This window comes from Oxyura jamaicensis, chromosome 2 (assembly GCF_011077185.1).
Source record: "Oxyura jamaicensis isolate SHBP4307 breed ruddy duck chromosome 2, BPBGC_Ojam_1.0, whole genome shotgun sequence".
NCBI classification, from domain to species: domain Eukaryota; kingdom Metazoa; phylum Chordata; class Aves; order Anseriformes; family Anatidae; genus Oxyura; species Oxyura jamaicensis.
This window is the reverse complement of record NC_048894.1, coordinates 153498426-153513699: the sequence shown is the minus strand read 5'-3', so window position 1 is coordinate 153513699 and position 15274 is coordinate 153498426. Positions and strand designations below refer to the sequence as shown.

General features: G+C 40.8%; 1 protein-coding gene and 1 long non-coding RNA gene across 3 annotated transcripts in view; one reads left to right on the top strand and one right to left on the bottom strand.

Moving 5' to 3' along the window:
• COL22A1 (collagen type XXII alpha 1 chain) overlaps positions 1 to 15274 on the top strand; it is a 196440-nt gene that overhangs the window by 102492 nt on the left and 78674 nt on the right. For both annotated transcript variants that reach the window (XM_035319306.1, XM_035319307.1), the window contains 7 exons: positions 433 to 477; positions 5029 to 5082; positions 6692 to 6745; positions 8264 to 8299; positions 9366 to 9395; positions 10294 to 10347; positions 11236 to 11289. In XM_035319306.1, coding sequence (XP_035175197.1) covers positions 433 to 477; positions 5029 to 5082; positions 6692 to 6745; positions 8264 to 8299; positions 9366 to 9395; positions 10294 to 10347; positions 11236 to 11289 — 327 coding nt within the window. The remainder of the gene's footprint in view (positions 1 to 432; positions 478 to 5028; positions 5083 to 6691; positions 6746 to 8263; positions 8300 to 9365; positions 9396 to 10293; positions 10348 to 11235; positions 11290 to 15274) is intronic.
• Positions 3145 to 15274, bottom strand: part of LOC118162859 — a 28179-nt gene continuing 16049 nt past the window's right edge. Inside the window, exons 2-3 of the long non-coding RNA XR_004748670.1 lie at positions 12408 to 12414; positions 3145 to 3155 (exon numbers count right to left, since the gene is read on the bottom strand). This is a non-coding gene — a long non-coding RNA (uncharacterized LOC118162859). The remainder of the gene's footprint in view (positions 3156 to 12407; positions 12415 to 15274) is intronic.

The following is a 15274-nucleotide window of genomic DNA, read 5'->3' as shown; positions in this document are numbered from 1 at the left end:
CCAAAACCACCAGGAAAGGGTATTCTTGCTTGTTTATGTGATAGGTTTTTCCACCAGTATTGTCCTCTACCCAAGTTCTCATTGTTAATGAGCAACACAAAAAAATGTGGAGCAGTGGGTGGTTTCTAGACCATCTGCAGTTGTGGTGTGTTCCCTGTCCCTCCTCACTGCTGCTGGCAGGAGGGGCGTGTGTCTGGGAACAATATAATACTACAGACGGTCTTGGGTCCACAGGTCATCCCTGCTCTGTGAGTCTGTTTAGACCACACTTGTGGCCAACTTGGAGTACTGGCAATGAGGTAAATGTCCTTGAGGTTCACTTAAATAGATTGTGCAGACGTGCAGTGATTTGGTGACTAATGAGAGGAGGTAGCTATGCCTCTTCTTGGACTGAGTTCTGTAATCTTTTTTTTTTGTTTGTTTTCTTTTCAGGGTCTACAAGGAGAAAGAGGAGAAAAGGGAACACGAGGAGACAAGGTATTCCTGCTGCATGCTAGGAAAAAGCAGGCTGCTCTTTGCCTTTTTCCTTTAAACCACCAGCTTTGAAGGGTGATGTTGGAGAGTTTCCTCACTGCTCTGCACCTCCTGGTGCTGTCCATGAATGACCTCCCATGGGAGTGCAGGAGAAGTTTATGGATCTCTGCTGTCTACTAAGTCCACATTTAAGTCTAGGAAGAGAGAAAAGAGAGGAGGAATGGGGTGCTGGGAAGCCACTGAGGAGAACTAGTGAGGTGTCCACAGTATATGCATCACCTGTGAGCCCTGAACAAACAACTGCTTGCTGCCGACCAAGTTTTCATCCAGCATTTCTCTGTCTTGGTGTAGTTGCTGAGATGATCCAACACTTCTGCCTTCTCCCATCACTGTAAGCTCAGTTTTTAATGAGTACCATGAGGTTTCTCTATTAAAAGCTTCATCCAGCTGGTGATGCTGATGCTCCCCAGTTTCTTGCTCTCTCCTGTCTGGGAATAGTGTTTTTATGCAGCACAGGACTCTCTGGGATTTGAACCACCTTTATGGTTCAGTGAAGAGGCCAAGTGCCTATTATAGCTGGAGTACACATTTAAAAGGAGAGCTGGGCAGACACAAAGCCCTTCATTATTTCAGTCTGCTTGTCGTGTCTGGAGAGATCTCAGATGTGCCCACACTTCTGTTGCAGACCTGCCAGCCGGTGCTGAAGACTTCTCAGAAATGCCTGAAAAAATGCATTTTGCTGCCTCTGCCAGGAGAAAACGGTGCTGACAGGGTCCTGCCCTGGGAAGTGGTGGGATGTATGCTGTAGCCAGGCTCTCAGCCCAACTGAAGTTCTCCATTTTCTCTTGTAGGCAAAGCAGAGCCTTTCTTGCCAGCTCTAGGTGGTTTGTAGCCCTGTGCAGTGGCCCATCTTGCTCGGGTCTCAAATTGGCCCTGAGACAGGAATATCTCAGTGCCTCTCTGGCAGCTTTGCCTGTGTTTAAGCTGCCTTTAAGTGATAGCTGGCCATGAGTGTTTGCACAAAGGAGGGACTTATTAGCTTGCCAACTCATTCTTGTTCCCATTTCTCACTCTTCATCTCATCCTGGAGAAGTATGGAGATTTAGACCTAGCTTGTGCCTGGCAGGACAAATGATTAACAGGCCCTTAGTGTGAGATACTGCATTTTGATTCCCAGTGTGTTAGGGTGTCTGTTCCCACCATCCATATTGTTGTTTAGTTAGAAATAGCCGTGGCCAGGTTTCATATTACCTGTTCTCACTGTTGCAAACAGAGCAAGAAGCTGGATCCTACTTTATCTTTTTCATGCTTTTGCCTCAGCCCCTTGCAGGACTGGTGTGTTGTGTCTAGCCGGTGCTTCCGCTGCTTTTCCTGAGGTGAGGTTGTCCAATCTGCTGGAATATTTGGCTCCGGAAGAAAATCTGTCTTACTGACATCACCATGATGGGAGAGAGAGTTGAGCAGTGTGTGGGCTGGTGGCTGACTAAGCTAAAGATTAAAGTGCGAAAGGAATGAAATAGGTTTTGTTCCATTATAAGGATATGAACAATTAGAGCTCCCTTTTATTTCCTTTTTTCCTTTTCTTTTCTTGTATTTTCTTCCTGAAGCAACGAGACCTCTGCTACAACAACTGTGCTTTGATTTTTCCCAACTTTAATGCTGTTCTCAGAGCATCCACTGCTGCTGCTTTACCTTCCAGCAGCTGGGACTACTGCGAACACAGTGGGCGTTAGCATGGCGGGCCAAATATTTCCTTGTCTGCTTTTCAGTTTGGAATTTGAATACTGACACCTACACAACCCGTGCTTCTTCTCTGCCTGAGGAGAAGAGTGTTTATTGTATCAGACAAGAGTGCTAGCCCATGTACTGAGTACTGGTCTATTCAATCTCTACCATGGTATGACAAAAGTCCTCATATCCCATAATAATATCCCATCTTGCTGTTATGTTCTTACATCCTGCAACCTCTGCTGAAAATACTGAGATTTTATAGTGGGTGTCCCAAAACCAGTATTATTCGTTACATCTGCTCTTTAGGAGACCCACTGGATAATGTGAGTCTTATCTCATCCTTTTGTGTCTGGTGGGCTCGCTGTAGACTTCTGCACAATTCTATTTTCACCAAATCAGTGTATGCTGATGTATAAATTTTCTCCAGCAGGGGAAGGAAAGGGAGCCTTGAAGTGAAAATTTGAGAATAAATCTTTTATTGAGCTTTTTCTTTCTTTGAAGAAAAAAATGCTGTCTATAAATGGCCTTTTTCAAAGAATGAAAAAAATAGCCTAAGAAAGAAATTTATAATAACAGATTTTTCTGAAGATACAACTGAAAGCAGAGTTCTCTGGAACATTTTCAAACAGCTCTAGTGCATGCATTTGTATAAATAATACATTTGCCTTTCCCAGCCCCCATTTCTAACAGTAAGAATATTGACTCTTTTCTCTTTTTTTTTTGGCAGCTAAATGAGCGTGTGTGAAGTACTTGTTGCTGCAGCGTATTGATGCTAACAAATTCTCTTGAGAATATAGTGCTCATTTTGTCAGCAACCCACCAGACTGTCACTGAATGTCTCAAATTCAGGATACTCATAGCTCGGTTATGAGTAGTAGGTTAGACAGTGCCAATGTTTTATGAATGTGGAAACTGTTGTCCCAGCAGTGAGTAGATCTGGGTGCCTGACACTGCTTTTCAGCTGCCTTTTGTAGGGTATAGGTCTCTCTAATTTCATTCCTTGGATGCATCTATTTGAAATAACTTTTCTGTTACAAGACTGATTGACTTTCTAGAGGTAGGAAAAAAAATGAAATGATTTGCAAATCCATTGCTGGATGCTGAATTAAGGCAGTTTTCAAAAGGAGTTAATTAAATCCAATGCTGTAAGTCTAGGTCTGCATATAACAACTGAGTTCTATCAGGAATACTGTGGGATATTAATCAGAACTAAAAAGTCTGAAATTTAAAAAAAATAATAATAATAGAGTAAAGCTAATGTTTTGCTCTCACTCTTTGTGCTTGTAGAATTTGTTCACATATACTTACGTTAGCAGTAGCAGTGCGTGTATGTAGTGTGTGTATGTATTTGATTATTAGAATTCAGCAGTGTGGAGGCTCCAAGTAAAATCAGTGTTCCATTCTACAGAGATTTAAGCACTTACTGTGAGAGAAAGTCCCTGTTCAAAGAGTTTTAAAATACACTGGCTACATGGGCAAGGTCTACAATCTATAAGGAAAGAAGGAAGTTTGGCATGACTGATCTAGTCATCATTTCTGTCAAGTACCTGGTTTATAAAATATGAAATACGCTTATTAAGTTTGAATGTGGAAGTACAATGGAGGTCAGGATCAAAATGGTCTTGTAAATGTAATCCCCCCAAAGCAGAAGATGACGTTGAGAAGAGGCAAATATATGGTGCTGCATATACAACTAATTGCGTACTGCTGCAGATTAGAATCATGGAATCACAGAATAGTTTGGGTTGGAAAGGACCTTAAAGATCATCTAAATCCAGCCCTCCCTGCCATGAGCAGGGACATCACTGGGAACTGATTAAGGAGCTGTCCTGCAAAAGGTGGTTTGCGGTAAAGCAAACATTATCCCGGGATTTAAACAGAAGAATAGTCTATAAAGCATGAAATAATCTTTCTTCTCAGAGTTAGCTTCAGCTGCATCCAGCTTCAGGCATCTATTTACAGTCAAGATGTGGAAAAAATGAATACTGCCCAAATAAGAGCAATAAAAATGATAAGAGGTCAGGAAAATACACCCGTTAAGAAAAGTTGAAAGTACTGAGGTTGTTTAGTCTGGAGTTTGAAGTTTGAAGGGGGAGTATTGTAAGCCTTCAGATACCTAAGAGGCTGTTGTAAAGATGAAGGGACCAATCTGTTTTCTGTGTCTGGAGGGGTGAGGAAAGACATACTAGTTTGAAACAGTAGTGAGAAAAAAGTCAGGTTTAGACACGGGGGGGGAAACATATCTGCAGGTGTTAAAAGTAAAGCGGTGGAATAGGTTGCCTGTGGACTTTGGGAACTGTCCATCTCTGAAGACATGTAAGAATGGATTAATTGATCCCCCACGTTAAGGAAAGCAAAGGTGAAAAATCAAACATTTTTCTTAACTGGGTAAAAACAACACGTTCCTGGATTGTAGGCTCATTATTTTTGTAAGAACTATTACAGATCGATGTTCTCCTACTTTACATGAACCTGGGTCAGAAGGCAGAGGAAGGATGCCCAAGTGGAAAGCTGGCACACAACCACTTCTCAGAATTCACCTCCCAGTTATCTGATGCAAAGTTTTCTAGCCAGATAAGTGCCATCAGTTAGCAAAGTTAGAGGGAATAGAAGTTTCATACTGACTACATTGGGTTCACCTTCTTGTTTCTGGATGCTCCCAGCAACTTTTCTGAGTACACATATGTATTTTCTCTACTGTGCTGGATTGAATTATTCTTCTTTCATCTTTATGCTTGGAAAGAATAACATGGGCATCTCTTGTATAATACTAACCCAAACATCAGAGATTTGTTACAGTGGTTCTTTCTTGCCCTTCTCCAGGGAGAACGAGGCCTAGATGGACTCCCAGGAAAGCCAGGTGTTGAGGGGAAACAGGTAAGTGGCAAATACTCAGCAACTGGAGGCTTTTCTTTGGAGTGAGTGAAATTAAACAGTAATGCAATATCCACTTAAAAGTAATGCCAGTCCTTTAAACATGATAGGTTAGAAGCTTGTCTCAATTTTTATTAAAGACCTAAGGAAGCACACATAAAAATTTAGCTGTTTGATCCTGACTTTTATAAAGTGTGTTTTCTTCCACCCACAACATGAAAGGAAGAGAACTGGTTTTAATATGTTTGGTTTGTTTTCAATAGAAAAACTATAGCTTGGAACTATTTACATTTTTAAGACAAGACGAAACCAGAAAGTTATTCTATAAAATCAGTACACTTCTGCTGATTAGATAGATAACAGTTTGTCTGTCTGTATCTAAAACTATCTATAGATCCCACAAGACTGTTTGCATTACTCAGCGTACTGTCCCTAATGAGAATCATCTTTTACTCCCAAGGATCTTCTGGTCTAAATAGCAAAGAATGGAGTAAGAAACAGAGACAAGTGATGTGATCTGCCAAAAGTTGTGCAACTAATAGTTACCACCCTTGAGCCTGAAGCCTCCAGGCTGCTGTCTGCATCCTATCCCCTAGCCCTTGCTGTTTCGCTCTATGGAAAGGATCGTTTTGAGGCATGATTTTGCATTTGCAGGGGTGGAGAAACTGCCTAACTGCCTCGCTTTCACTCTTCTGGCAGTCAGAGTTTCAATTTTATGTGGTTGATTTGGAAAGTCATTTTGTTTCCATATCAGACATCTTTTCTATTTAGATGGCAAGGGGTATAGTGTCATAAGCAATCATAGTCTTTGTTAAACTACACCTTCCTTTTCTGTGAGTTGATAGAGATTATTTCACTTTTTTTTTTTTTTTTTTTTTTTTTTTCTATTTCTCTGTGGGAGATTTGATCGTTAATCATCACTCTGCTCTGTTCCTCAGCCATGGTTTATCCTATGCCGTGAAATATTTCTCTGGTTAGTGTTTATCACTATCCTTATAAGATGGAAATGTTTCCCAGTGTTAGATGTGGCACTGGCATCTCAATGAACTATGTTCACCGTGCCCATTGCGTTGTTTACAGGACTGGTTTGTACTTGCAGCAAATGTGGATGAAGTGAGAAATTGCAGAGGGATGTGAAGGTGGATGCTGATTGTTTACTACTCCTAAGGAACAATTTCTCCAAGTGACACCCTATTACAGAAGTTGGGTTATTCTGAAGTTTTTCTGCCTTTTTCATGTCTAGACATCTAGCAGTGGGCAAATCTTCACGCCTGGATTTTATCCTAAATTTTGTGTTTGACGCTGATTTACTCCCTGAACTGAAATCCTTCTGAACCAGCGGAAATTGGAAAATTGGATTGCTGTTATCATGCCTGCTGTGGCATCTCCATCCTTATTCCCCTTCCTGTCTACATGGTAGAGCCAAAGCAGCCTTGTATGTTGTATTAGCTGCTATTGCAGTGCAATGGGACATAACTGTTGATACCCAAACCTGCAACTTTCTGTTTCTCCTGTACTTTAAAGGGAATTGCAAATGATGACCTGCAATAACTAAAACAAAGGTAAAAGGTTACAAAGTATGTAAAACTCTCTGTTTTTTCCCTTTTTACAGGGCCCTGCTGGCAACCCAGGCCATCCAGGTGCCAGTGGGACCAAAGGAGAAAAGGTGAGTTGGGATGGGATGCACAGGAGGGGTTCAGAGACATCTGTTATTTCCTCCTAGAACCCCCAGAAATATCACGGTTGTTGGCTTAATATTTCTCTTATTTAAGTTTGTGTGAACAGATAAATGTTTAACTTTCCTGATGTTGCTTCAGTCTGAAATGGGCATAAGTGAGAGGTAAAACAGGTCTGGTTATAGCTCCGCTACTCTTACTTTAACCCTCTTTGTGGAAGTAGAAGGAAGTAGAGAGTAGGTTGGCCCAAGAAGTCTTTCTCAGTTACAAAGGTTGAGTAGAAACGTCAATGTGTTTGTGTAGAGGCTGGTCTGGTGACCAGGAGATGTAGAATTGACTCAGAAAGTGCCAATCAGGTGAGACCAGTCCTCTTACCTGCATGATAATTATTCATTGCTCTCAGCAGCAATTTCAGCCTTGTTATTTTGCAGATTTATTAAAGTTTCCAGGACAGCTTTATCTTTCCCTTCCTACTCAGATTGACATTGTGGTTTTGATATTTCCTACCTAGTTCTTTAGCATGAATAGAAAGGTGTGTCCAGTTCTGGATTTTCTTTCACATTTTCTCATCCAAGCAGTGTACCTTATCCAAGATTGCAGAGATCAGAAGCAAATCTTATTACTTTCCCAATCAGATTGAAAAGATGCAGGTGAGATTTCAGAAGCACCTACAAGCAGGGCATATCCACGGACATGACAAGAGATTGCAATATCTTTGTGCCCCAGGATGTTGAAGTAGAGAACAATCTTGAGTTCATAACACTTCATCCATCTCTCTAGTAGCTGCATGTAGCCCCTCCAGAAAATGTTTAGCTCCTTGCTCCATAATTTTCAGTGTAGATGACGTGTCTCTTCATTCCTTCTGACATAGTATGGGCTCTCTGTGGAATAAATAACAAATAGTAATTAAGAGAAAAGAGAATGAAAGGTATGCTGGCTCATTCAGAGACCTACAAGAGTAATGAGGAAATAGAAAGAGTATGAAAGGAAACTACATGATAATTTTTGCATTGGTATGTACCTAAAGTAAAAGAGACACCTTCTGGAGGCTTAGTCATAAAGCATAAAAAATACTGGACACCACTGGAGACAAACTGCTGGAATAAATGGATAGCCTAGGTGGCAGTAAATCATGCAGAGTGGATTATGTAGAGTAGCATCGTAGTGTCCTACAAACACTTAGAGCATCATTCTGCCCTGTAATAAAGACTTGGGGAATTTGGCACCATTTTAAGTCAGCAAATATCATAGGAATCAGTGTGTAACATCATGGTGGCACAGAAGACAAGCAGTTCTTGCGTGTATTCATTTGCAGGGTAGAGAGAACAAGAGCTACTGGGGTTTGTACATTCATATTTATCAACTCTGGTTTGGTATAGAAAGTAAGAACATACAACAGCAGTTGGAAAACACATTGGGAGGTTTGCTTTTGTTCTGTGTTATGTAGTGTGTTATTCCGTGTTTTGCGTTACGTTGTTTTTTTTCATTTCTGTCATGTTTCCCTGCAGGGTGAACCAGGGCTCCCAGGTCTGCCAGGCTCTTCAGTAAGATTTTTATTTATTTATTTTTTATCAAACGTTATAGGATTTATTGTGTGAAGATAGAATATGGAAGGTGGAGACTGGGGGACTTTATTAAATGTTCTTAAATAGATTTTCAAAAAATAAAAAAAATAAAAATTAATCCAGTAAATATTTCTGAAAAAGATTTCTCTCATCTCCAAGTGATTGGAGAAAAAAAGATTTCCTGAAAAGTATGCAGAAGAGAGGTCTAAAACTGATTTCTGCAGGGGTTGATAACATTGCAGTTAGGGTGTATCCCTTTTACTTTCAAAAAAAAAATAATTAATTAAAATTAGAAAACAACACTCTTGGACTATTGGTGGAAAACATTAAAGAAGCCACTGAGACCAGTAACACTGAATGTAAAACTGAGCCAAAGAAGGTCTGGGTGCTAAAGACAAGAATGAAAGCTCCCTGGACATCAGGGGAAAAGCAGTGAGCAGTTTCCTCAACTAGAAAGTGGTAGAACCCAAAGGAGGGAGGGAGAAAGACCTCTGGGGAAAAAAAAATAAAAGAAAAAAAAAAAGAGAAACCAAAGAAAAAAGAGAAAAACAACCAAATGGGTAGAAGCCTCTTACCGTTCTGCTTAAATGGGAAATTACTGATGTGACAGTAGTTGACAAAAGATTGTGAAAGATGTGCATGAAACCTGAAAACGAGCACTGCTTTGTCCCAGTGACCACTGAAGTTCCAGGAGGCGGGTGCAGAGCAGGCTGAGAAGACTGGCAGCTGTCACTCACGGCCCCGATGGTTGCATCAAGGAGAATTACAAACTTATTTATACTGACAGGATAATGAACTACGTTCTTACTGTTTATACAGCCACACGAATCCCTTCACGGGGAACTGATTGAGAAAACCCTGGCAGTCTGAGCTTCTTAAATAGAAAAATTCCCCCAGCCTGCAATGGGATTTGAGGAGCATTTAGAGTTTACCTCGAGGAAAAGGCAAGGAGGGAAAAATAAACCGTGTGGGACAGTCACACCCCAGTACCCCCCGTGGTGTCTTTTCTCTTTTTTCCCTGTATAACTTTGCATTTTTATTGCAGGTACACACTGAAGGCTTAAAAGGCGAGCAAGTAAGAGAGATTCCATATCTGCGCTTCTGCTGCAAGGATGCTTTTACGTATTTTAACTGTCTGCTAGATTAGATTTTGCTTTAGAATTTATTTGCTTTTAGAATGTTATTTCAAAATTAAGGTGAAAAAAAGCAATGTCAGGACATCAAGAAGCAAGTTAACATACAGCAGGGAAAATAAACAGGAGAGGGGAAAGAATAACATGCTTTTAAAGTGCAATGAATGTAACATGAGTGACAAGTGTAAATTGGAAGGAGTCAGCTATGCAATTCTTTACATCCTGGAAAGTATTAAATTAAAAGTTAAACTGTGTCTGAGTTTTATGCTTAGTTTCTCTCTGAACATGGGCACTCAAACAGGGAAAAGACTCCGATTTCTTCAGTCAATTTTCCTACACATATTTAATTTTTTAATTTGTGTTGTTATGTGTATAAGTTGTATTTTACTCCTTTTTAATGTAATTATATGCAGCATACATACAATACTTTAAAGCCCTTCACAGATGTGCTGGCTTTGGGGAAAATGCCTGCAGAAGCTACTTTTGCAAGAATTGCTTTTCTCCACGGCTGAACCCCAGCCCACAGTGTTTTCCTGGAATATCCAGGATAGTCCAGGGTCTGTGGCAGAATTACTACATTTGAAGAACAGAGAGCCAGTTACGGATAAAGGCTGGCTAAGTGTGGGTGGATCAGTCTGCGTGCAGTCTAATGAGTGCTGATAATTCAAATAACCCCAGGGTGAAGGAGAAAACCAGCTGGTCTCTGCACTGTTTTTTTTTTTGGGACCTATTAGGAAAGGGCTGGTGTAGGTCCTGTACAGATGGCTAGCATGAGTACTGTGTCCATATCATTTTTCCTACGGGTATTTTATTTTATTTTTTTTTTTCTTATGTCTGTAGGGAGAGCCTGGCCCACGAGGACCACAAGGCCAACCTGGACTTCCTGGACCTCCAGTGAGTGGTTTATCTCACTGCTTATGAGACCCAGAAGCTGAAACTCAGGCTGAGCTGAGTTTCTTATACATTATTTGGGCACTAAGAGTTTAAACAGTGCCCCCAGCCTTCTGTTTTCTTCACTGGTGAGAGAAACTCTCCTGCTGTTGGTGGCCACTCTGAACGTATGGAGGTGGCACCCAGGACATAGGCAGTCATGACACAGAGGTATACGTTACCTCAAGGCTTTTGTCCTGCAAAAGCTGATTCCTTTTCCATTTCTAACATCCTGAGGAGCTGTATGAGTATTCAGCACATCTCAGAGAGGAGCCTCGCTGGTAACCCGTAAGCCATCATAGAACGATGGGCAAAGAATGGTTGCTGCAGATGATTGCTTTATGCCAGAATGTCTCAGCAAAAATCTTTTGCATATGAAGAATGAGAGACGTGTGTTTGTGTTTCAGCAGGGAATACAACACAATATTTGCAACAATTTAGGCACTCCAGTATTCTTACTTTTCACTTGATTGTGTCTTCTTCCAGGTACATTTTATAACCCAGCTCCGCAGGAAATCTCGCTTCAGACTATCACTGCTGCCTCATTTGCACACACTGTATTTCCTTATTTCTGAATTGCTTGTTGTGTTTCACCCTTGATTGGGTTTTGTAAAATTGATGGCATTGTGAAGATGCATTACTTAGGTATACCTGGATTTAATAAGGGCATTGTCACTTTTTCTCCATTCTGTTTTCTTACCCGCTTATGCTCACAGGACAATGTAATTATCAGTTAAGAATTGTCTAGGTAGCCATTCAGTAGCAGTAGCCCAGAAAATGGTGACATAGTTCATTAGGTTTTTGTTTGTTTTTAACTTGGTTAACCTCCTAAAAATATTTTCACTTTTAAAGGGAGAGACTGGTCCAGAAGGCAAGCCTGGAGTCCCGGGTTTACCAGGTCAAAGGGTGAGTTGCTCTTTTGATTTAATATATGTCTCAGTGTGCTGAGGAGGGGCTGTTTTCAGTAAGTATTGGTACTTTGACTCACCTTACATTCACTTTTCTACTTATTTAAGGATCCTTGAAGCCTGGATCTTTCTCTTATTCCTTCTTTATGGTCCAGCAACTTTCAGTACTTCTTGGTATAAAATTCCACAAATTTGTATGCAGTGCCCACTGTGACCCTGGGAAAATTCCTTTCTTGTAATTTTGTCTCCTCTCCTTATGTCTGCTCCTTGGTGCCAAGAGGATTCTTGATCCTATTCCCCACACAGACACTTTGGAGCTTCTATATATACTAATGATTACCAGAGGTTAAAATAATGGAAGGTTTATTTCTCACCAATGTATACCTTCTAAAGGTATGCTCCTGAGTCACACTTGGACACATAGTTAATCTTTTAAAAACAGAGCAAAACACCTGTAGGAAAAGCGGTAAGTGATAGGAAAGATCCAAGAAGATATCTTCTGGAAATAGATTTTGAGCACAGACAAATATCCCCTTGCACCATATTTCTTGGTAAATTGTAGAAGAGCATAAAATCCAGCACAGCCTCCTATAAAAGTCTCGTAGAAGGTATCTATGAACTTGCCAAGTCTTGTGAACTAATCTACAAAATAATTTAATTTTAGGTGGAAAATGGGTTGGAAGATTCTTAAAAATTCATTCATTCCTAAAAATGCAAAAACAGAGTAGAGTGTTGCTGTGAATGAAGCTTGAAATAGCTTTACCCCTGTTAAGCTATGACTCTGAGTGTGTAGAGCCTCTAGTAAGATGGACTAGTTGAAATTTCAGACAAATGCTGTTGTCTTAGAAGTTAAATAAATCCAAAGACACTTGCAATATTTAATACAAATTGAAGACATTCTTTTTTTGTTTGGTCTGTAGTCAAACAGAAGCTCCCACAAAATACTGGTGTACCATTCTCCACGTGGAGGTTAGATAGTTTTTTGTTTGTTTGTTTGTTTGTTTGTTTGTTTGTTTTAAAAAAAAGGCTTTCTCTGACTCAGAGCTATATGTTGAAATATTCAAGTACTGATAAAAAGGAAATTTCATGGTGGACCTGATTGTATCACATGAATACTCTGAGCCTGCCTTTCTTTGCTTCAGCCCATTTGTAGGACGAACATCTCGTTAAGCAAAAGATAAGGGTGGGAGTGAGATATGTGCTTAACCTTTGTGGAGACAGTCACTTCAATCTCAGTATTGGTGTTTGATGGGTTACTTTTTCGGGTAGTCACAGAGACTTGACTGTAGCTTAATCCATAGAGGAGGTCACAGGGGTTGCCTGTAATGCTTCGCACTTGAGTCAGCACCAGTGGTGTTAAAAACTGGGTATGAGAGCCCTACTTGTGGGCATGTGAGTGTTAGAGGCAGAGGACAATACAGGGAGGAAATATAGTTTGGTAGGTGGGTTTCTATAGGCTTCCAGTTGAATTGCATGAAACTGAACTGAACTGTAACCTTGGATTTTAGGGATTTTCTGGAGAATATGGAGCCTGCAGTGTTATGTTAGTGCCACAGTGGAAAAGGGCATTTACTTGCTTTCTTGTACTTTTCCAGTGCTTAGAAAATATCAGCTAATGGCATTAGCAAATAACTCTGCTGTGCTTTACTTATGAGTTGACAAGTTCTGAATTGTCCTGATTTTAAAGCCTGCTGTGAAACATTGTTTCTTGAGTAAGATTAATAGAGCGTATTAGCTGAGTAAAGGACAGTGATCAGTCAGGGTCTGCGACAGGATACGAAATGCTCCTGCTAATGATCATTTGATTAGAGATGTCATTTGATACATACTGTGTTTGAATGTTTCCCTAGACTCTGTTGTGTCTAGATAGTTAGACTTCTCCTAAGGGTCTTTATTAGTCACCAGGCATCTTAGGTGGTTAGATATATTTTTTTAATTAAAGGCCGTTATTCAATGACGGAATACCTGGGATGAATCAAAGCCTTGGGCTTGGTGGATATACATGGATAATCTACAGATGTTGGAGAGAGAATGGATTAGCAGATGCTACTGATTCACCATTAGTACAGTTCTAGTCAAAGCACAATTCCAGGCATTGATTACCATTTTACCTAAATTTTGCTGGAAAAACAAGTATTTCTCTAAACAGATTTAGAAGTTAAAATGCCAAGAGCAGTAATCATCTCCTGCTCCTTCTCCTCCTCTGAAGCTACAGCTCAGACCTGCAGTGATTCTTCTAGCACACACCCAAACAAAAAGACTTTCTAGCAGAATAGCCCAGGAATGAGGACATGGCCTGGGTTATGATACCACATTGATTTGTGTCTTCGGCCCTGGCTTGTAAGACACTGGCCACATCTCTTCACCTCTCTATCTGCTGTATATAGGGGTGGGAGTGTAAGGTTATACAAGTATGTGAGCAAACCAGAGCCAAAGCAGTGGTGTGAGCGTGGGTTTGTTTAACACTAGGCAAGTTTACCCGCACATTTTCAGGTCATGCCAACGCGTCTCATACCAATGTCAGAAGAAATCCTTTCCACAGAGGGTGGTGAGGCCCTGGCACAGGGAAGCTGTGGATGCCCCATCCCTGGAGGTGCTCAAGGCCAGGCTGGATGGGGCTTTGGGCAACCTGGGATGGTGGGAGGTGTCCCTGCCCACAGTAGGGGTTGGAACGAGATTGGCTTTAAGATCCCTTCCAACCCAACCCACTCTGTGATTCTGTGATCTTTGCATGTGGAGCTCAGGCCTATTGTATTTGTCAGCATAGACATAGCTTTCTTCATTGTGGTGAGGACAGGAAGTCAGACATACCCAGAAACAGATTTGGGTCCCTTTCTAGTCTTGTTAGCAGATCTGTGCTGAACAGCTGAAAACCACTAACCATCTGTTTGGCCGACCCCTCTGCTGTTTTCTACAGCTGAACTTTCAGGATATGATGTTACGCCAGTTTATATCTCCTGAAAATTTCATTCATAAGGGACTTCATAAGTCTTCCTCACTAGTATTTTGTAACTTAAAGGACAGATTACTGTGCAAGATTAAATTCCAAATTCTGATCTGCTTGACTTCAGAGCCATCTCACGTAGCATGCTGCAAGAGGGGCTGATATAAAACAGTTGCTGTTCTGCAGTATGATTCAACTTCAGTTTAGCTGAATGATCCTCAGCTGAGATTTAGGTGAAAATGGTGTGCACGCACACTGAGCTCCTGTCCTGACACACATGCAGATACAACCATTTGCTGGAGTTCTTAGAAGGCTGCAGTGCTTTAGTTAGCTGTAATGTAGCTGGAATGGACTACTAATGAACTAAACATGTTTGGAACCATTTCATAGAGGAATTCATTCATGCTTCATAACACAGTCTACTGGAAGTGAAAAGATTTTGAAATCTGTGAGGACAGAGCCATCATTGGATGATGTTAGAAATGTGATGCAGGAGCCACCTACACAGCGTATATGAGGTTTCACAGAAGATGACATAGTCATATGGTGCCAAATGCCCCAATAATAATTTGGCCAACAGAAGCAGGGTCATACATTTCGGAAAGACTTCTAGGAAAGAAGGAGGTATGATATTCTTTTGGCATGAACTGCTGTTCCTGTTCCTGCTGAAGAAATAAAAGAATAGATGGGTTAGTACAGTTGGCAGTAAACAAGGAACGTTTCTTACAGAGTCACCATTTGTGTTATAGGAAAGGTAGTGCGGGTTTAATTTCTTAAGATGGTTCCTGCAAATTTAATCTTTCATTTAAATGCATTTGCTGTACTTTTTGGCCAAAATAAAACTTTTCCAGTCACCCCTGCTTAGACTGAGCATTTATTGGAACAGTTGCAGAGCCTTCTGCTAATGTTTGACCCAAGTATGGCTAAATAACCAGGTGGGGTAAAGAAGCTTTTTCATCAGGGCTTCTGATGGTCCAAGGCTTCTTCTGGCCTGGATATTACAGATGTCTTAAGACCACATCTCTTGCTTTTTGAGGGC